The sequence below is a fragment of the Oncorhynchus kisutch genome, linkage group LG10 (genome assembly GCF_002021735.2).
Source record: "Oncorhynchus kisutch isolate 150728-3 linkage group LG10, Okis_V2, whole genome shotgun sequence".
Taxonomy (NCBI): domain Eukaryota; kingdom Metazoa; phylum Chordata; class Actinopteri; order Salmoniformes; family Salmonidae; genus Oncorhynchus; species Oncorhynchus kisutch.
The window spans coordinates 23,463,125-23,485,568 of record NC_034183.2 but is presented as its reverse complement, the minus strand read 5'-3'; the positions used below and the strand labels follow the sequence as shown (position 1 = coordinate 23,485,568).

The window sequence follows — 22,444 nt, the reverse complement described above, 5'->3', positions numbered from 1 at the left end:
ATGTCATACTACTGAGGGGAATAGGAGGGCAACACAGCCACTGTGGGAGGCCCAGGGACACAAAGCAAGAGCGAGAGAGAGAGAGAGAGAGAGAGAGAGAGAGAGATGAGGAAGGAATTTGTTTCTGCACGCTGGTCTTGTTGTTGCCTGTCTGTGTGAGTCTTTGTGCTGGTCAGTCAGTCTACTATGCCTTGGACTCTGTAGTGCTACAGCTCAGGAGGAACTCTACTCAAGTAAAGTGAGGAGGAAATCTCTGGCTGTGCTCTTTTTCAAAACAAGTGCAACTTTAAATAGACAGGTAAGGAATTCTGGAAATGATACTGAATGGAAGTCACAGGGAGTGTTGGAGTGTGGTGTTGTATCTAAATGCTGATAGGAGTTACAGAGGTGTGGGCAGTATCTATCTCTCTAGTATGTTTACGACTTCAAAGAACGTTGATTTATTCAGACTTTTACACGTCTTCACAACAACAGGAAACTCTCAGTATTGTTTTTAATCGAGTTACTTCAGTCAATTCAGTTTTTGCAGCCTTTTCTCACTAACAAGGTCAAACTTTTACAAATATTTCCTAAAACGTTTTTTCTTTATTTTACACAATATCATAAGATAAGCATTTCGACTACTGAATCGATGTCTTTCAAGAACTTTGCTTTCTGAGACTTTTCCCTTGGGAATTAGGCCACCTAAGATGCTGTGTGTGTAGGAGAGAGATGACAGTAGCTGGTCTTGTTGGTGAGGAATGGAGTGGCAGCCACCGCTGTGGGCTTTAATAACTAGCGATTAATATGTCACACACAGACCAGCCATGCAGCCCATAAACTAAGACTCAGCGGGTTTCTCTCTCTCTCTCTTGCTTCTTCGCTCTCTGTAGCTGTCTTTCTCTCTGAGGAGGAGGAGAGGAAGATCTGAGTTAATATCAAACACCCCCCTTTCTCAACAAAAGAAGGGCCCAAACAAGTGTCATGTGACAGTTGAGCTCATTGTTCATTTCAGAGATCTGGAGAGAAAGACTGGCCAGGGGATGCTTCAGTAATGCACTGGTGTGTGTGTGTGTATGTTTATGCTAATGTCTGTGTGCAAGCATGTTTGTCCTCAGTTTTCCGCCCATCCACTCTCTCCAGTTTGCGGTGAGAGAGGAAGGGCAACCTCACTCAATCAGTTTCCTCTGGTTAATTTTATCCCTCTTCATTTCCCTGCATGATTTTTATTTGTGGTGTTGTTTTCCTGAGCCACTCATTAGCTTTCCCTGTGTGTCTGCTTTGCTGTCTGGGTAATGAGGGGCCAGGCCTGCAGCATGTGACAGAGCTGGAGCTGTAGGGCCTTATAAAATCTGCGTAGCAGAGAATGTGGACAGAATCCAGACATTAAAACTGAATGCAACAATATTTAAAAATGTATTGGATTTAGTAGTAGGAAATCAACTAAGTCTATTGAACTTATTAGAAAATGCATTAATTGGCCCAAGTTAATCATAAGTCATGAACAAAATGTATCAGTGATTCGTATTTTCCTGCAACATTGTGAAACGGCACAGGAATGCCCCTGTCTATGTGTGTGTGCGGTGCATGTGTATGTCTACACTTTGTGTAACCGCTAGCGCTGATGCTAATGATTCCATCTCAACCAGAAGAAGGTTTTCCCAAAAACCTTCTCAATTACATGTTAACTTTGCATTAATTCCAGTGGCCATTTGTTTTGCAAACTCTGCAATGAGATGAGTGCTACAGAAACACTGCTAACCAAACAATGGTCTATTGCTGGTGCTCACAACATCTATTAGATTCTTCCCAGACTTCAAAAATGGTCCCCTGCTGTGGTTGAAACATTGTGGACTTAGAACATCCAATTGTGTTGTTTTTATATATAAAAAATGAGTATGATTATAAGAGGGAAAAATGAAATCAGGCAAAAATGAAACAGATTTTATAGGTCCCTAGAGCTGTGAAGTGTCTGCTGGCTGCTGCTTTTAGAGCCCCAGCTGAAAGACATCCGGATCTCCCTGCCTTGCCTGTTGCCTCCACACCTCAGCTGATTGGGCATGTGAGCTATTCACAAGTCAGATCCTTTCTCCACAGCTTCCTGTTCCTTCCTGTAAACTAGATAAGATGCAAGCTGGACACTCTGCTATAGAAACCCTGAAAGCCGGCTCAGAGCCTGTATCCAGCCTGATTCACTGTGATTTGTGTACTGAGTGGAGGACCAGCGTTAATGCGGGGAGAGAGAACTCCCAAAGCCCTGGGTGTGATGGGTCTGATGGGGGGAGAGATGTATGGTCAGCCCAAATGTTCACGGAGTACAACAGGCTGATATTCTAAACTAGACCAAACTGTTTTGTCTCCCTCAGAACTGCCTGTTTCCATTGTCAGATATGGGATGGATGGGCATAGCAGTCAGCCCTATAGTGCCAAATGTTTTAGAGGTTTTATTTTGCAGAGTACTCTCGTGGCCCACAGCCTCTCTCTGGCCTTTTGTCCACTCAACGCAGGTTTGAATTCATTAAAGGGGACTTGCATTATTCACTAGATTCACATGGAGGAGTGAGTGTGGGGGAAGGCTGGAGAAAACAACATAACTCTGATTATACTGGCCAGTTGGTTTTGAAATGCACTGGAATATTCTCTTCCTCCACTTTTCAGTAACTTCTCTAATAAGCTTTAGTTTTGATGTTTATAGTTTCATTTCCTTTATATTTTGACTCGCATACCTTTCTGATCAAGGCCAATTTTGTCATTGCTCACTATTAGGTAACAGATTTGTAGATGCTGTGTGACTAGTGCAGGACACAATGCTCCTACTACTTGACATGAGCTAATGACAAGTGCCATGAGCCAGAACTTTAACGCGTGTGTGTGTGTGTGTGTGTGTGTGTGTGTGTGTGTGCGCGCGAAATATGCATAGGATGATGTCAGCAGTGGGCAGCAGTTAAAGTGGGGAGAGGACAGAGACAGAGATGGAGAGAGCCAGAGAAAGACCATTGTGCTTGTGAGAGGTAGACAGACAAAGAGAGAAAGGAAGTGAAACAGTGTGAGGTAAAGCGGAGTGACATCATGAGGCAGAGAGGAGATAGACAAAAGGAGAGGGACGGTGGCGATTTTCTACACTCACACCTCAGTTCAAATAACAGCCATAACCTTGTCACCTCTTCTAGTATTTCACATGAATCATTTATTTGATCAGAATATTGAATATTCATGTTGTCTTAATGAGCCCAGACAGAGTTAACACTTTGTCTTCCAGCGCGTGCAACAGACTCAACACAGGGAAGTAATTATCAAACAGCATTCCTTGAGTGGGAACAGATGTGCCTGGTTTTGGCCACACTGACTCACTACTGGTTTCTCATTCTGCTTTTTCTGAGGTCAACAGCAAGCCTCCACACACTGACCAGCCCTAAGCCCTCAGGCACCAGCCAATTAACCCCTTGCCCCAGCCCCACCAGTTTCACTGGCTTCTATAGGAATCCTCACCTGGCCACTGAAGAGTGGTTTGGCACAAAATGGCTGCTTAGCACTAAGTGGGTGCTGTTGGTTAAGGTTGGGTGTTTGATTGAGTCAAAGATAGTTTATTATATTGACAAGATAGTCAAGTGACCGCTCTAACAGAAGAAATACAGTGCATTCGGGAAAATATTCTGACTTATTTTTTTACATTTTTAGCAAATTCAACTGAAATACCTTAATTACATACGTATTCAGACCCTTTGCTATGAGACTCGAAATAGAGCTCAGGTGCATCCTGTTTCCATTGGTCATATTTGAGATGTTTCTACAACTTGATTGGTAGATTGTGGTAGATTCAATTGATTGGACATGATTTGGTAAGGCACACACCTGTCGATATAAGGTCCCACAGTTGACAGTGCATGTCAGAGCCGTAACCAAATCATGAAGTCGTAGGAATTGTCAGTAGAGCTCTGATTATGGATTGTGTCAAGGCACTGATCTGGGGAAGGTTACAAAACATTTCTGCATTATTGAAGGTCCCCAGGAACACAGTGGCCACCATCATTCTTAAATGGAAGAAGTTTGGAACCACCAAGACTCTTCCTAGAGCTGTTGGCCTGGCCAAACTGAGCAATCAGGGGAGAAGGGCCTTGGTCAGGAAGGTGACCGAGAACCCGATGGTCACTCTGGCAGAGCTCCAGAGTTCCTTTATGGAGGTGGGACAACCTTTCAGAAGGACAACCATCTCTGCACCACTCCACCAATCAGGCCTTTATGGTAGGGTGTCCAGACGGAAGCCACTCCTCAGAAAAAGGCACATGACAGCCCGCTTGGAGTTTCCCAAAAGGCACCTAAGGGACTCTCAGACCAAGAGAAACTAGATGCTCTGGTTTAATGAAACCAAGATTGAACTCTTTGGCCTGAATGCCAAACGTCACAACTGAAGGAAACCTGGCACCATCCCACGGTTTTGCAAAAATTTCTCAGAACCTGATTTTGCTTTGTAGTTATGGGTTAAATCATTATTTTTTAACAAATTCCACACTCCCTCATTGACTGCCATACAAAAATTGCTCATTTCGTGGGGTTATTTTCGTGGACAGATTTTGGGCAGAGTAAAACCTCTCGCTTCGCCTCTTCCTCTCTGGGTGAGTTGTGTGATTTGTCACACCCCCATAGACTGTCATTTGTGTTTGTTCTGTGGTATGATGTTGATGATAATGATGAGTAAGTGGAACGTGCTCAGTGACTGAGCCCACATGATGAGTCTGGACACAGAGCAGGGGAATAAACATCTGTGGTGATTTGAGATACACGTCAGGACATGTGATCGACATGATATTAGAGGTGTTAAGCAATTTCTGGGAGACTTGAAAAAAATATAGTGGAGTTTTGGATTCTGGATAGCTAACCGTACCAAATCACTCTGTGAAAGCCGGTACTCTGATCTGATCTTTAGTCTCACAATACACCTGGAACACAGTAGGTGTATTAAAAGTGTTTCTGATCCAATTTCACCCTGAAATGCCCTAAATTCGCTTGAGATCGAAACCTGTTGTTAACCATGGTTATTTCCCAGTATAAGTAGCTCCATTTTTGTCTATACTACTGGCATTCTATCTCCTTGATGCTGCTATACTGAGTAAGGAGACATAGAACAGAGAGAAGGGAGATCTTCGCATACGTCAATTGCAGGACTATGTTGTACTACTATTTTAATTGCATTTGCATGATAGGAATGAGTGTGTCTGTGTATTTGGAAGTGTGCTGTCGTGTTGACAGATTATGGTACTCTCCCATCAGTCAGTCAGTCAGCAGTACCCGTGATGGTGGGGAATTCCTCCCATGCTACAGAGTAGTCCTCCCTTCTGCTGCCCTCCTGGCACTCAGCCAGTGGGTTAAACAGCGAAGCATCTCCCCATAGAAGAACATATCTGGTTGCACTGCAATCCCTGTGGGGAGGATGAACCATTTTAGGGATGTGAAGCAGAGCCTTAATCTCCCCTCTCAGTTAGAGACAGGTCACAGAGTTAATACCAGACCTACACACTGACACCAGCGCTGGCTCAGATTACATTTCACACAGCAGAAAGAGGACAAAGGCTCTGAAAGCAGCACCAGGCCTTGTGTGTGTGTGTGTGTGTGTGTGTGTGTGTGTGTGTGTGTGTGTGTGTGTGTGTGTGTGTGTGTGTGTGTGTGTGTGTGTGTGTGTGTGTGTGTGTGTGTGTGTGTGTGTGTGTGTGTGTGTGTGTGTGTGTGTGTGTGCTGGGGTCACGGTGACCGTGTGTGTATGTGTGTTGAATAGCGCTAGTTAATAGGGTCACTGCGTGGTCACATTCAGCTGTTGTCTGGGTCAGTGGATTCTCCACCTCTCCTTGTCCCCATCCTCCCCAAGGGGGTGTTTCTATAGGACTGCTGCTCCCTCAACCCACCGCCCATCGTTTTACACGCATTCTGCACTACTCTGCTTTTTTAATCACACAGAGGTTCACATCCATACATGAATGTGTAAAGCAAACCCTGATGAAAAAAACAGTAACATTTCAAGCTGGTCAAGCTGGTCTGACCAGCATGGTCTAGCTGGTTAGGTTGGCCGACCAGCTGGTCAAGCTGGTGATGCTGGTGACCAGTTTATGATGGTATGCTAGTGACCATGCCGATCTATGCTGGTCCACAATAGTCTAACTGGTCAAGCTGGCCTGGCAAAACCATGCCCATCATTATCATATTTCCCAGAATTCTCTACTGCAGTTAGATTTTTTTGAATGGTTTGTTTCACCTTTTTTTGTGTTTTTGCATGTACATTGATTGATTAATAAATCTTATGCTACACAACGATAAATAACATACATGTTTATAAACTAATCCAATCTGTTAGTTGGACTTATTGTACCTGTTACTGAAATGGTTGTTCCAGTTTAGGTGGTCTAATTATTCATCTTTCTAACCCAGGCAGTAATTATGAATACAGATTGTGGGTGAATAAAAGTTACAATTGTTATATATCCCCCATTCTGTCTGGATTCCAACAGGAATTAAAAATCCATTTGCAAGCCAGCCTGATGTGACTTGCAGGCCTGATGTGGCTACTGCATTAGGGGGAAACTAGAACCTGAAAAGTAAGGCCTTATAGTACATGTAATGTTCTGTCTTAAATAATGAAGCACTTTGATGCTGGTTTTGCTGGTGACCAGCATACCAGAATAGACTGGTCACCAGCATACCATGCCGGTCACCAGTGTCCTAAACACAGTGAAGACTGGTTACCAGCAAAAACACAGTGAAGGCACCAGCAAAAACACCAGCAAAAACACAACAAAGACACCAGCAAAACACAGTGAAGGCGCCAGCAAAAACACAGTGAAGGCACCAGCAAAAATACAGTGAAGGCACCAGCAAAAATACAGTGAAGGCACCAGCAAAAACACAGTGAAGGCACCAGCAAAAACACAGTGAAGGCACCAGCAAAAACACAACAAAGACACCAGCAAAAACACAACAAAGACACCAGCAAAACACAACAAAGACCCCAGCAAAACACAGTGAAGGCTGGTCACCAGCAAAAACACAGTGAAGGCGCCAGCAAAAACACAGCGAAGACAGCAGCAAAAACACAGCGAAGACAGCAGCAAAAACACAGTGAAGGCTGGTCACCAGCAAAAACACAGTGAAGAATGGTCACCAGCAAAAATACAGTGAAGGATGGTGACTAGTCTTGTCTAGGTTGCTTTTTAAGAAACGATCAAAGTGCCAGGCGATCTTAACCAAAGGTTTTCTTTATCTTCCATCACCACACAATTGCATTTGAATGAAGACCGCAGGCTTTATCCTCAGTTGACCCCTTACAGTATGATAATCAAACAACCTAAATTACAGCTAAACCCTGAGATGATTGACATACCATTTTGTTTTACACTCACTCAACCTTCACATGCCACGTCAAGTTTAGGAAATGAAACGGGTTATGAATAATCCTGTGCTGCTGCTCTTTGAGAAGCAGGTGAGGAAACAGCGGCAGCAACAACAAGTGACGTCATCCTCTCTCTGCTGAGGAGGGAATTTGGTTTCTCTGCTTGTTAAGCATGTTAAGGAGTTGGCTGGAGGCAAGATAAAAGCAGAAAACTGAGCAGAAAAGCTTCTCGGCTTAGAAAGAAGTCTTTATTTCATTGTCCAATTAGAGGCGTAGTGGTCCAAACTGAGGTAAACATGTTTTTGGAGAAGACCGAGAACAAGAGATCCCTATCTGCTGTTGTGTTGTCAGAGTCAGACTGGCTGGTGGTTCACTGATAGCCTGGAGTTGGTGTCTCCATGCTCCTTGCTGTTCCTCTCTCTCTGGGTGGTTGTATGGAGAGGGAGGGATCATTAGTGGAACTATGACTTGTATAAATAAAGGATGGTGGTCTCTGTGCCAATTGCATCATTTCAATGTACTTACGTATATAACATGATCTTAACATATCCAGTAGCAATGCCATTGTCACTGTGCTGTACTATACTGACAGCTTAAGAGGAAAGGCACGCACGTAAATGTTGCCACCCATCTTGTGCATCAGCAGCACCTGTTTACTGTCCCAGACACCATGTCTCTGTGATATTGTCACAACAAGGAGAAAACACAGTCGTCTGCGATAACCAGCCTTATATAACCTCTAGGTGGAAGTAGGTCCTCAGTCCACTCTTCCTGCCATCTGTTCTGATGTGTGTCTCTCTCTTTCTTCCCTCTCAGAGCTGAAGATGATGGCGGAGGGCAAGTTTGCCAGTCTGCCCAGGAATATGCACATGGGCGTGGGCAGCAGGCAGTGTCCCCTGGCCTCCTCCATGGACCTGCTGACCTCCAGGCCTGCAGTACCAGAGCTGCCCCCAGCCGGATACCACAGTGTCTCCATCCACGGCACTCTGCCTAGGAGGAAGAAAGGGTCCCCAGCCCCTGCCCAGGGCCCTGCCCGCTCCTGGGACATGTACAGCCACATGGGCACCCTTCCCCACCCAGCCCGCACCCGCCTACCCTCCTCGCCACTCATTCACAACATCATAGAGGAACACCAGCCTTACCATACAGGGAGGGAAGGCCGCTCTGCATACAGGTACAGACACACATCCTTTAATGCTCCAGTGCTATGCTTTATATTTAGGACGAGTTTACCTTGGCAGCAGCTAATAGGAGTCCTAATAAATACTAAATACTACATTTTCCTTTGTTCATATCACACAATCTAAAAGAAAGAGTTATGTTTTGTAAAATAAGACACTTAGGGGTCGCTCTTCAAAGCTACTTGAGTACTGTGCTGCTATCACCCCCCTGACTGACTGAGACTACTTCACTCTGAAATAGTGTCCCAGCTCAAGCGTCTGTCATGGTAAGCAGGTCAGCTGAGATCTAATCCGTGAGCAGCACATGTTAGCACTAGCCTCTCTGCTACTGTCTGTCATATCCCTCAGGCCCTGTTGAGTCACTGCATTGCAGCTTCACTCTGGCCCCCTCTAGATGCTATCTGGGGCTTGGGCCTTCCTTCTCCCCACAGCACCTTGCACTCACTACTGAAACACAACAGTGTCAGACTGCTGATAGGGCTAGCTTGATCTCAGATAACACAGAAAGTGAAGGTAGAAGTTCCACAGCATCAATTCATGTGATTAGCCCAGAAAGCTGTGTGCAGAGACATAATAAAACATACACACATCTCTCACAGAGATGGAGTGACGGGAAGGCTTCTGTTTAGGGTGATATAAACCACCCAACACAACAACAAAGCTTGTCTCTAGTTGAGAGATATAGGCCCAGACAGCCCTGGCTGTGAGTTAGATCCTGTGTGGCAGAGTCTTAAAGTGGCACTCCAGTCTCCTTTTCACCTCATTTAACACCTGATTTACTTAACAAAAGGCACATCTCAATAGGTTGTCCAGGCAAATCATTACATAGCACAAGTGGGGGGGGGGGGGGGGGCTTTCATCTTTTGTTCTCTATTGCTCCTTTAATGTTCCTTAAGCAACGGGGAGTCCAATGACATCATGGATTCCCATCAGACCAACTCATTGAATGCCCTACTCCTTGAAGTATGCAGTTGTGTAAAAAAAAATATGTATTTTGCTCAAACATTGTTTTTACCCTTTAATGTGTGAAAGTAACTGTATTTATACTTGGGATGTCGCTTTTTAACAGTAAAAGTTTTTTTGAAATCACTGAAGGATGTCTTTATGTGACACTGTAGACCAGAGCAACCCAGCAGCGCGGGACAGAATGAAACACAGCCCCCCTCTTTAGACACGCTCTGAGCAGGCAGATAGAATATGTCTGGGCCTGGGTGGAGGAAGTGGGTCGGGGTGCGGGGGGTGTTAATTAGAACTGAAAAGGCTGCGTCCATCCCTTGACATTTGAAGGTTATCTAATATTGGTCTAGTATTTCATCCCCATAAAGCTGGTGAGGTTAGTGAAGGTAAAATCTAGACAAAGGGAAAGAGAATAAATTAGCCACTGGTTTCCATAACAACCTCCATTCTGGCACTATGGGATACACAGTGGAGGTGAAGAGGAGCAACAAGGGTAGAGAACTGTCTGGCTCAGCAAAGCGAGGGAAGGAGGGAGAGAGAGAAGGAGGGAGGGAGAGATGGTGAGAGAGGGAGGCAGAGGAGGGTTAGAGAGGTACTGAAGAGAGCCCTGAGGTGTAGTGTCTTCTTCAGAACATTGCACGTCCTAATATTTATATATTTATTTTACTTTTAGGTTTGTCTGTATTGCTGTGAATTGTTAGACACTACTGCACTGTTGGAGTTAGGGACACAAGCATTTCGCTACACTCGCAATAACATCTGCTAAATATGTGTATGTGACCAATAACATTTGATTTGAACAGGGGATCCTGTGGCATTAAGTACACACACTACAGCTGGACTCTGGGCTATCCGATCGTGGCTGCTGCTGTAACTCTAGACACTGATGTGGGGACATGGATGAAGGCTAACAGAACACTAGAAAAGCTTTAGTTCTTAGGGACCCATTCTGCCTGCACTGTGCTGCCTGCTACAGGACAGGACTGCAGCCCCATTGTGTCTATCTTAAGGCCACTGGTTGACTGGTTGTGGCTGGCTAGAGGGTGAGATTTCAGGATTACTCAAAGGTCTTTGTCCTGTTCTGTTATGAAAAGATAGGTCTGTCCTTAACTTCAGATGGGAGGATATGCCACTCTATCATCTCTTTTCATAGAGATTACATGAGTGAATGACCACTTAATTTCTTCTCACTGACTGAACTACTTGGCTAATTGTTGTTCCATGGATATTGTACATGTTTTAAATAAACCTATGTTTCTTTGTGCTGACCTGTTAGTCTCCCTGACTGTCTGTTGACCCTTGCCCCAGACAGTGCTCCATCCTTCAGTGACACGCTACTTAATCAGTGTTTATTCTGTATCGATGACACTATCTGGATTGATCCACAAAGGGAGACATTTTTCAGGTGACCCCTGACCTCAGTCTGTCTGTGTGCATATGTATAAGCCAGATAGCCCCTATAACCCAGGGCTCACTCACTCTGCTCCAGGGAGATATAGACAGTTCTGGCTGCGGTGTGCCTGCAAATCCTTTACGAGTTGGTCTCAGGTTGAGCTGGAGAGGAGATTTACAGCCTCGTAGAGGAGATGAAAGGGCTGATTAAAGTTGGAGCTGGCCGTGAGCTCAGAATCTAGACTGACCTGAGCTTCTCTGTTTGTTCCGTTGAGAAATGGGCTGCTGCTGAGTTTGGGCCAGACCCCTGTATGGTAACAGGCAAGGCTGGAGAATGGGGAACAGTGGTGAAGGTAAAAAAACAAAACAAGTGAAGAGTGTTTTTCCAGATATCTGACTGCCAGGGTCAGTTCCAAAACAAAAACATGGAGCTGCAGCTGCAGTATGTACAGTACATTGATAGGACCATGTGGGTAGGCGAATAGACATCACACACACCACATTCTTTCAAGGAACGTATTGTTGTTTTCCGGCCATGCCAAGGCTATCCTCAGGATCACAAAGGAGATAAATCATGATGCCAGGCCTCCATGTTTCCAAGGACGCTGTGCGCTAACCCGAATCCAGGAAAAATATGCTATTGTTATGATCAAATCATGCTGTGGTTGGTTAGGTACAGTGAACCTTCAATTCCAATATCAAACACAGCCACAGAACAAACATTTACTGTACACCATCATTTGTATTGATTGGCTGTGGGACTCACACGCTTCTAAGCCAATCACAGTGTACACACTATAATTCCTGTCAGTGTGTCTGTAGTTCTGTTTATAATGTTCACCCAGCCCAGCCCATCAGGTGCTGGTTCTGCTTTTGGAAGGCTGCTGCTACTTGTCCTTCTCCCCAGCTGAACCAGCCAGCAGGAGGCTGAGGGACAGAACATGTTCTATCTGAGGGGACACACACCTGCTGCTACCCTGTAAAATAAAGAGATTTATCCGACTCACCCTGGGCCAATCATTCACACCCCTTCACCTCCCCCAGTTTCTCCTGTATTAACTATTCCATGGCCAGATGGTCACTCAGTGTGAGTAGTATATGTATGCATTTATTCATGAAAATGACTTCAATAAGATGACTTGATTGAAGTTATTTTGTGCCCCGTAGAGTGCTGATTCACTGTACTATACGTGTAAAAGTTGAGGGATTTGCCAATAGAGTCACACTGCCCCTTGAGTCAGTAATGTGCATGTGCCTTAGGCGTCCAGAACAACCTTTGACTCCTCTGTAGGGCTGAGGGAGTGTTGCATGTCAAGTGCCCCTCTCTCTGTCAGTCAGTCAGAGAAGGGGAGGTTGTGTGCGGGAAATCCAATTATAGCCAGGTCGTCTGTGTGTGACCTGGCCTGTCCTTGTCCTTGGCTTGACTGAGATCCATTTGAACTTGAGGTTTGAGGAAAGTCAGTGGTTTTGTAGGGTACACATTTTCTCTCTGCGAAACGATGCAGCGGTGGTTTGGCTGACACTCAACCGCTCAGAGGGAGAGGCTCTTTGGCTGGCCTGCGGCCTCGCTCATCCTCTTTCTGTGAAAAATAATCAAATCTCCACTATGCCTCCCAACATCAATGTTCTCTAGCCTCTCAGACCCAAGAGGTTGGGGATATACTGTATGTCCTGAAAGATACCAACGCGCAGTGAACAGTATGATACCCCCACACTGTGAACTGTATGATACCACCACACTGTGAACTGTATGATACCACCACACTGTGAACTGTATGATACCACCACAAAGTGAACTGTATGATACCACCACACTGTGAACTGTATGATACCACCACAAAGTGAACAGTATGATACCCCCACACTGTGAACTGTATGATACCACCACAAAGTGAACAATATGATACCACCACAAAGTGAACTGTAAGATACCACCACAAAGTGAACAGTATGATACCACCACACTGTGAACTGTATGATACCATCACACTGTGAACTGTATGATACCACCACACTGTGAACTGTATGATATCACCACACTGTGAACTGTATGATATCACCACGTACTGTGAACTGTATGATATCACCGCACTGTGAACTGTATGATACCACCTCACTGTGAACTGTATGATATCACCACACTGTGAACTGTATGATATCACCGCACTGTGAACTGTATGATACCACCGCACTGTGAACTGTATGATACCACCACACTGTGAACTGTATGATACCACCACACTGTGAACTGTATGATATCACCACACTGTGAACTGTATGATATCACCACACTGTGGACTGTATGATACCACGTACTGTGAACTGTATGATATCACCGCACTGTGAACTGTATGATACCACCTCACTGTGAACTGTATGATACCACCTCACTGTGAACTGTATGATATCACCACACTGTGAACTGTATGATATCACCGCACTGTGAACTGTATGATACCACCGCACTGTGAACTGTATGATACCACCGCACTGTGAACTGTATGATACCACCACACTGTGAACTGTATGATACCACCACACTGTGAACTGTATGATACCACCACACTGTGAACTGTATGATATCACCACACTGTGAACTGTATGATATCACCACACTGTGAACTGTATGATACCACCACACTGTGAACAGTATGATACCACCACACTGTGAACTGTATGATACCACCACACTGTGAACTGTATGATACCACCACACTGTGAACAGTATGATACCACCTCAAAGTGAACTGTATGATACCACCACACTGTGAACTGTATGATACCACCACACTGTGAACTGTATGATACCACACAAAGTGAACAGTATGATACCACCACACTGTGAACTGTATGATACCACCACAAAGTGAACTGTATGATACCACCACACTGTGAACTGTATGATACCACCACAAAGTGAACAGTATGATACCCCCACACTGTGAACTGTATGATACCACCACAAAGTGAACAATATGATACCACCACAAAGTGAACTGTATGATACCACCACAAAGTGAACAGTATGATACCACCACACTGTGAACTGTATGATACCATCACACTGTGAACTGTATGATACCACCACACTGTGAACTGTATGATATCACCACACTGTGAACTGTATGATACCACGTACTGTGAACTGTATGATATCACCACACTGTGAACTGTATGATACCACCACACTGTGAACTGTATGATACCACCACACTGTGAACTGTATGATATCACCACACTGTGAACTGTATGATATCACCACACTGTGGACTGTATGATACCACATACTGTGAACTGTATGATATCACCGCACTGTGAACTGTATGATACCACCTCACTGTGAACTGTATGATATCACCACACTGTGAACTGTATGATATCACCGCACTGTGAACTGTATGATACCACCGCACTGTGAACTGTATGATACCACCACACTGTGAACTGTATGATACCACCACACTGTGAACTGTATGATACCACCACACTGTGAACTGTATGATATCACCACACTGTGAACTGTATGATATCACCACACTGTGAACTGTATGATACCACCACACTGTGAACTGTATGATATCACCACACTGTGAACTGTATGATACCACCACACTGTGAACAGTATGATACCACCACACTGTGAACTGTATGATACCACCACACTGTGAACTGTATGATACCACCACACTGTGAACAGTATGATACCACCTCAAAGTGAACTGTATGATACCACCACACTGTGAACTGTATGATACCACCACACTGTGAACTGTATGATACCACACAAAGTGAACAGTATGATACCACCACACTGTGAACTGTATGATACCACCACAAAGTGAACAGTATGATACCCCCACACTGTGAACTGTATGATACCACCACAAAGTGAACTGTATGATACCATCACACTGTGAACTGTATGATACCACCACAAAGTGAACAGTATGATACCCCCACACTGTGAACTGTATGATACCACCACAAAGTGAACAGTATGATACCACCACACTGTGAACTGTATGATACCACCACAAAGTGAACTGTATGATACCACTACAAAGTGAACTATATGATACCACCACACTGTGAACTGTATGATACCACCACAAAGTGAACTATATGATACCACCACACTGTGAACTGTATGATACCACCACAAAGTGAACTGTATGATACCACCACACTGTGAACTGTATGATACCACCACACTGTGAACTGTATGATACCACCACACTTTGAACAGTATGATACCCCCACACTGTGAACTGTATGATACCACCACACTGTGAACAGTATGATACCACCACACTGTGAACTGTATGATACCACACAAAGTGAACAGTATGATACCACCACACTGTGAACTGTATGATACCACCACAAAGTGAACTGTATGATACCACCACAAATTGAACAGTATGATACCACCACACTGTGAACTGTATGATACCACCACAAAGTGAACTGTATGATACCACTACAAAGTGAACTATATGATACCACCACACATTGAACTGTATGATACCACCGCACTGTGAACTGTATGATACCACCACACTTTGAACAGTATGATACCCCCACACTGTGAACTGTATGATACCACCACAAAGTGAACAGTATGATACCACCACACTGTGAACTGTATGATACCACCACAAAGTGAACTGTATGATACCACCACAAAGTGAACAGTATGATACCACCACACTGTGAACTGTATGATACCACCACAAAGTGAACTATATGATACCACCACACTGTGAACTGTATGATACCACCACAAAGTGAACTGTATGATACCACCACACTGTGAACTGTATGATACCACCACACTGTGAACTGTATGATACCACCACACTTTGAACAGTATGATACCCCCACACTGTGAACTGTATGATACCACCACAAAGTGAACAGTATGATACCACCACACTGTGAACTGTATGATACCACCACAAAGTGAACTGTATGATACCACCACAAATTGAACAGTATGATACCACCACACTGTGAACTGTATGATACCACCACAAAGTGAACTATATGATACCACCACACTGTGAACTGTATGATGCCACCACAAAGTGAACTGTATGATACCACCACACTGTGAACTATATGATACCACCACAAAGTGAACTATATGATACCACCACAAAGTGAACTATATGATACCACCACAAAGTGAACAGTATGATACCACCACACTGTGAACTGTATGATACCACCACAAAGTGAACTATATGATACCACCACACTGTGAACTGTATGATACCACCACACTGTGAACTGTATGATACCACCACAAAGTGAACTATATGATACCACCACACTGTGTACTGTATGATACCACCACACTGTGAACTGTATGATACCACCACACTGTGAACTGTATGATACCACCACACTGTGAACTGTATGATACCACCACAAAGTGAACTATATGATACCACCACACTGTGAACTGTATGATACCACCACACTGTGAACTGATTGGGATGTTACCTAACACTGTAGCTGTAGTTGTTGAGTAACAAGGCCAGCTCTTTATTCGGAGGGAGTGACTTCAGAGCTGAACCAGCCAGCGCAGCAGCCTGCCTGTGTTGTGTTCCTCTGAGGTGGTGTGACATACAACCACCCACTCACCCTGCAGAAAGAAAAGCCAGGTTATTGTGTGGGCTGACATGAAAGAATATGCAGAGGAGAGAAAGTTCAGTTCTCCAAGTTCAGTGAGTAGATGAGACGCGGTCGTACAGAAGCTAAATGGAGAAAGAGCTGAGAGGAGCTGTTTAAGAGCTAGTGGCCGACGCTGAACTTCTCAGGATGCAGCAAACATCCTCTTTCCAGTTGACTTTATTGGCCACCGTATTTCCTGCTGCATTCACGCCCTGTTCAGAACATTAGGGAGAAAAGGAAACACCAAGGGCCATCAAAGTAGTTTGGTGAGTAACTTTTAGATTGTAATCTTATTGTAAATTCTTTGGTTTGGATACCTGTTCGCTTAGCCAACATTCTGTATGGAATAAGGGGCAACATTCCACTGTTTTCTATTCCACAGAGGCTCTTTTTAAAACACTTTTTTTAACACATATTTATTAGTTCCAAATCATCAATTACAGAAATACATGGATTTCTTTATTTCCACACATACCCCACCAACCCAAAGAGACAAAAGCATAACAACCAAACATTCAGACACATTTCTACTAATAAAAATACATAAGAAGTATTATATTCAGTCCTAGATAATGTAGATTACGCTTTGACTATAGCCAATATTCACCTAATATTCACCTTCCAATTCTTCTAAAATATCACTGGTTTGCAAAAAGTCACAAAACAGATCCCAAATATCATGAAACTCTGGGGCTTTCTTTTTCACTATATAAGTACATTTTTCAAGAGCCAGGATTGACATGAATTATTTTAACCAATGACCAAGTGAGGGTGAACTGACATACTTTCAGTGCAGAGCAATTGAAAGTCTAGCTTGTAATAGACAGAGATCAACCATTTTCTTCTCTTTCCTATGTAAAGAGAAATTCCCTGGGTAAATATTTAGGATGCAAAGTTTAGGGATTAATGGTATTGGGGTAGAGGTAATCTTAGAGATATAGTGCAGTACTGAGCTCCAAAACGTTTGTATTTCAGCACATTCCCACAGGCAATGATACAAGGTGCCTAAATGCATGTCACATTTAACACAGGTCTGGGATATTAGGGTCAAATATGTGGAGCTTAACAGGTGATATATGTTCTCATTATCAAATTGTATTGCAACAATCTCAGGCAGGTGTTTATTGTCTGTATCTGAACTCTAGAGCATATCCTACCCCTGTCCTCTGCTGAAATATCTTCCTGCATATCTTGTATCCACTGAAGTCTCTTACTATCAGAGTTTATGAGTATCTACCATTTTCCCATATAGTGACTCTCCCATAACACACACTAATAGAGATAGTTTCTAAAGTGGTCAAAGGACGTTGTAGGGAAGATTGTTTTAGACTGGAAAAAAATAAATCTTCTCAATTATAAGTATTTGGAAAAAGGCTTTTGTGGTAAGCTAAATCTTTCATTTATTTCTTCAAATGACATGAGCCCTTTTTAATTGAATAAATCCATTACTTTAACAATACCATTTCTTGGCCATTCTTTAAACCCCAAGTCATTTTTATTAGGTGTGAAATTGTCATTGCCCCAAATTGGTGTAAAACTGGAAAATACAGGGGATCAGATATTGCTGTACTTCAGGCCACATAGTTAGGATGTTTTGAACAAAGGGATTAGTAGTATTCTTCTTTAGCTTCTTAAAGGGAGCAGAGTACAAATATCCATACAGAGTTAAGCCTTTTGTGGACAGCATTTCGGTCTGCAGCCTGGGTAAGTATGGTTTCTTGGAGAACCAAAACATTGCAGCCCTAAGTTGTGCAGACCAGTAATACCACTGTAGGCGTGGAAGTTGCAACCCCCCTCTGGCATATGGCAAATAAAGAAGAGAAAGTCTAAGCCTTGGTTTTCTGTTGCTTCAGATCAAATTTGAGAGTATCTTTCTGATCTTTGTAAAAAAATAAAGGTGGTGGAGCCAGAGGAATTGATTGAAATAAAGAAAGACATTTGGACAGAATATTTATCTTAATCATATTTATTTGACCAATAATAGATATAGGCAATGATGTCCATCTGTTGATGGATTCTGTTACACTCGTTACCATGGGTTCATAATTTGTTGAAGTCAAGGAGCCAATTTCTGGTGTGATTTTAATACCAATATATGGGAAACCTTGATCTGTATTCACAAATGGATGCTGTACAACTGGATTCAGTCTCTCTTGCTTGTTGAGGAAAAGGATAGAAGAGGTTTAAAGTTGTATTAACATTAAATCCAGAAACCTGACCAAAGTTATTAATTATATTGGAGAGGGAAGAGAGAGAATTCTTTAGATCTGTTAAGAATAAGAGGGTATCATCGGCATACATGTTCAGAATCCAATGTTTTAATTCCACTAATTGACGGGTGGGACCTTACTGCAATGACAAAGGGTTCTATAGCTAAAATAAAGAGTATTGGACTGGCCGGACATCCTTGTCTCGAAACCCAAAAAAGCATAAAAGTTTGTGAAATCAAGTTGTTAGTGGCAACTTCTGCAGTGGGGTCGGTATATAATATCTTAAGCCATTTACGGAAGTAGTTCCCAAACCCAACTCTCTAAATTAAGCTTCAAATAAATAAGACCACTCAACTCTATCGAATGCCTTCTCTGCATCATGTGAGAGTATGACAGTATCAGGGGACCCTTCACATGTGCACTATGTTTAGTACTCTCCTCACATTGTGAAAACCTTGGTGATTTTTCACAAAGTCATTTTGGTCTTTGTGTGTTCGAAATGGGAGCACTCTATCCAATCTCCTTGCTAAAGCTTTAGCAATAATTTTTGAGTCAGAGTTCAGAAGAGAAATCTTTTTAACTTTCACATTTTGTTGGGGATTTATCAGGCTTCTGTATAAGAGTGATTAAAGCACTCCTTAGAGAGAGGTGGAAACAACCTTGCTGAGAGGATTCAGCATGCATATCCAAAAGTGGATCTGGAAGTTTGTCCTTAAATATCTACTAGGAGAATCATCTGGACCTGCCGCTTTACCCTTCATATTAGAAATAGCATCAGATATTTCAACACCATTCAATTCCTTTCCAGATCCAATTTTGGGTCTTCTGAAATAGAGGGAAAATCAAGACCATCCAAAAATGATGTCTGATTAGTTAAGTTAAGATTCAGAGTTGTAAAGTGTGTTGTAGTAGGAAGCAAATGTTTGGTTTATTTCTACAGGATCCATTGAAAATTGTCCTTGGAAATGAGGAATTCAATGAATGGCTTAATGCACCAGGCCAGCAATTTGCCATGTTTTTCACCTTGATCATAGAGGACTGTTTCAGCCTCGTTAGGCTGTTTGCAGCCTTTGAGGTGGAAAGTTCTTCATACTGAGCTTTAAGAGTAAATAATTATTTGTTTACTTCTAGTGAGGTATCCAAAAAAGCTTCACTCTCCAATTCTCTGATTTTGCTGTCCATCGCTCTCATTTTCAGATGTAATTTATTTTATTTGAAACTGGTCAAATGTATAATTTGCCCCCTAATATAGGCTTTGAAAGCCTCCCATCTGGTACTCGCTGACGTTTGGTCAGTGTTCAATGTAAAATGTACATCTATATGCACTCCAACATAACGTAAGAAGTCTGGGTCCTGTAACCATCTGGGATGCAAACGCCATCTAGAGGATCCTTTTACTAGTTTTGTATCCCTATAGAATAATGACACAGGAGAATGGTCACTCAAAACAATACTATCATATCCACGTCCTGCTACATTGGGAAGCAATGAGCGAGCAATAAACAAAAAAGTAGTCTATACTACTTTTAACATGAAGACTCCCTTTTACTCAGGTTCTGAGTCCTCCAAGGTTAATTAAAATAGATTTAAGTCTGTAATGAAATGCTGTAATGTCTTTCTACTCAGCGAGTAGGAAGTATCTAAACCAGAGGAGCAAGAGTGCAATTAAAATCCCCTGCTATTATGACTTTACCAGGAAGGGAGGCTATCAATAGAAATACATTCCTAACGACTTTGGGAATAGCATCATTAGGACCATCAACATTAACCAGATTAATACGCCCATTCAAAAGAGTTCCCTGTTCAAAATCTATCTAACTGCTGTATCAGTTATAATATTTTCCACTTGAAACGGAACAACTTTGTGAGTTAAAACCATAACACCACGAGAATGAGAGGAGAAACAGGATGCTTTTACTTGCCCTCGCCATCTCCTGCGTACTTTAAGTAGCTCGTCCTTCAACAAGTGAGTTTCTTGTAGGAACACAATAGATGAATGAAGTTGTTTAAGCCTAGTAATAACCTGTTAAAAGCTTGGATAGTTTACAAACTCTACAGACATTCCCCAAAGTAAAATTAAGGTTGACATTTGAAGTAATTTAACCGAAAATGTAAACATGGAATAAGCTATAGCATAAAGGCATATCTAGAATATGTTTAGTAACTACAAGGACTGCATGAATATTTTATAGTGAGAAAAATATGTAAAGATCTGTTGGAACAAACAAACATAAATCTATCCTAACAGTAAAACACTGAACACCATTCCCTTGTCTCCCTAACCGAGACACCCATCGCTTCCTCTCCAACCTCCCCCTAACCGAGACACCCATCGCTTCCTCTCCAACCTCCTCCTAACCGAGACACCCATCGCTTCCTCTCCAACCTCCCCCTAACCGAGACACCCATCGCTTCCTCTCCAACCTCCCCCTAACCGAGACACCTATCGCTTCCTCTCCAACCTCCCCCTAACCCGAGACACCCATCGCTTCCTCTCCAACCTCCCCCTAACCGAGACACCCATCGCTTCCTCTCCAACCTCCCCCTAACCGTAGAGTGTAGCCTGGTGGACGACTGATCCGTTAAAGGGAGCAGTCTAACCTAAGCGACCCTAAATAAAACAGTGTCTCCATCGCTTCCTCTCCAACCTCCCCCTAACCGTAGAGTGTAGCCTGGTGGACGACTGATCCGTTAAAGGGAGCAGTCTAACCTAAGCGACCCTAAATAAAACAGTGTCTCCATCGCTTCCTCTCCAACCTCCCCCTAACCGAGACACCCATCGCTTCCTCTCCAACCTCCCCCTAACCGAGACACCCATCGCTTCCTCTCCAACCTCCCCCTAACCGAGACACCCATCGCTTCCTCTCCAACCTCCCCCTAACCGAGACACCTATCGCTTCCTCTCCAACCTCCCCCTAACCCGAGACACCCATCGCTTCCTCTCCAACCTCCCCCTAACCGAGACACCCATCGCTTCCTCTCCAACCTCCCCCTAACCGTAGAGTGTAGCCTGGTGGACGACTGATCCGTTAAAGGGAGCAGTCTAACCTAAGCGACCCTAAATAAAACAGTGTCTCCTACCGTCTCTCTGCCATTACTCCTCACGAACAAAACAAAAGGCCCATCTTGCAAGATGTTATGTGAAATATCACAACAAAACACATATCTAGCAAGATGATATGTGAAATACTGTATCACGTAGTATTCGTTTGAAAAGTAGCAAACAATAGCTCCACCTAAAACAGTAATGCTAGTCAGTGAAGCCTGGCTAACGCTAACGTTAAAGTATGGACAGTCCAAAATAGCTAGTAGCTACCATGTAACAAAATGGCCCATACATATAGCATTAACGTAGTATACCATGATAAGTTTATAAACCAAAAAAAGTATCAAAGATCAGAAATTAACAGGCTATGTGAGAAAAAAATATACCCTTGTATATGTGCTACATTACCCAAAGGCCCTAGCACATGATGTAGAAGTCAGGCTTGCACATGAGTGTCTTCATATAAAGTAGTCCCGATACTTCTCGGTAATGCAGGATGAATGAATAAGGTCCCGATGTGTCCATTGACATGGAGCTAAACATCTTCATCAGCATTTTGGGGCAGCAGGTAGCCTAGTGGTTAGAGTGTTGGGCCAGTAACCAAAAGATTGCTAGATTGAATCCC

General features: G+C 43.3%; 1 protein-coding gene across 2 annotated transcripts in view; it reads left to right on the top strand.

Annotated features, from left to right (window-relative positions):
- The window catches only part of LOC109882207 (breast cancer anti-estrogen resistance protein 3), an 82,908-nt gene that overhangs the window by 26,303 nt on the left and 34,161 nt on the right, over positions 1 to 22,444 (top strand). Inside the window, exons 1-2 of one of the 2 annotated variants that reach the window (XM_031833345.1) lie at positions 143 to 298; positions 8,171 to 8,528. In XM_031833345.1, coding sequence (XP_031689205.1) covers positions 8,179 to 8,528 — 350 coding nt within the window. In that variant the 5' untranslated portion in view covers positions 143 to 298; positions 8,171 to 8,178. Of the gene's footprint in view, positions 1 to 142; positions 299 to 8,170; positions 8,529 to 22,444 lie in introns of those variants that run through there. The other variant, XM_031833344.1, reaches the window with a different exon arrangement.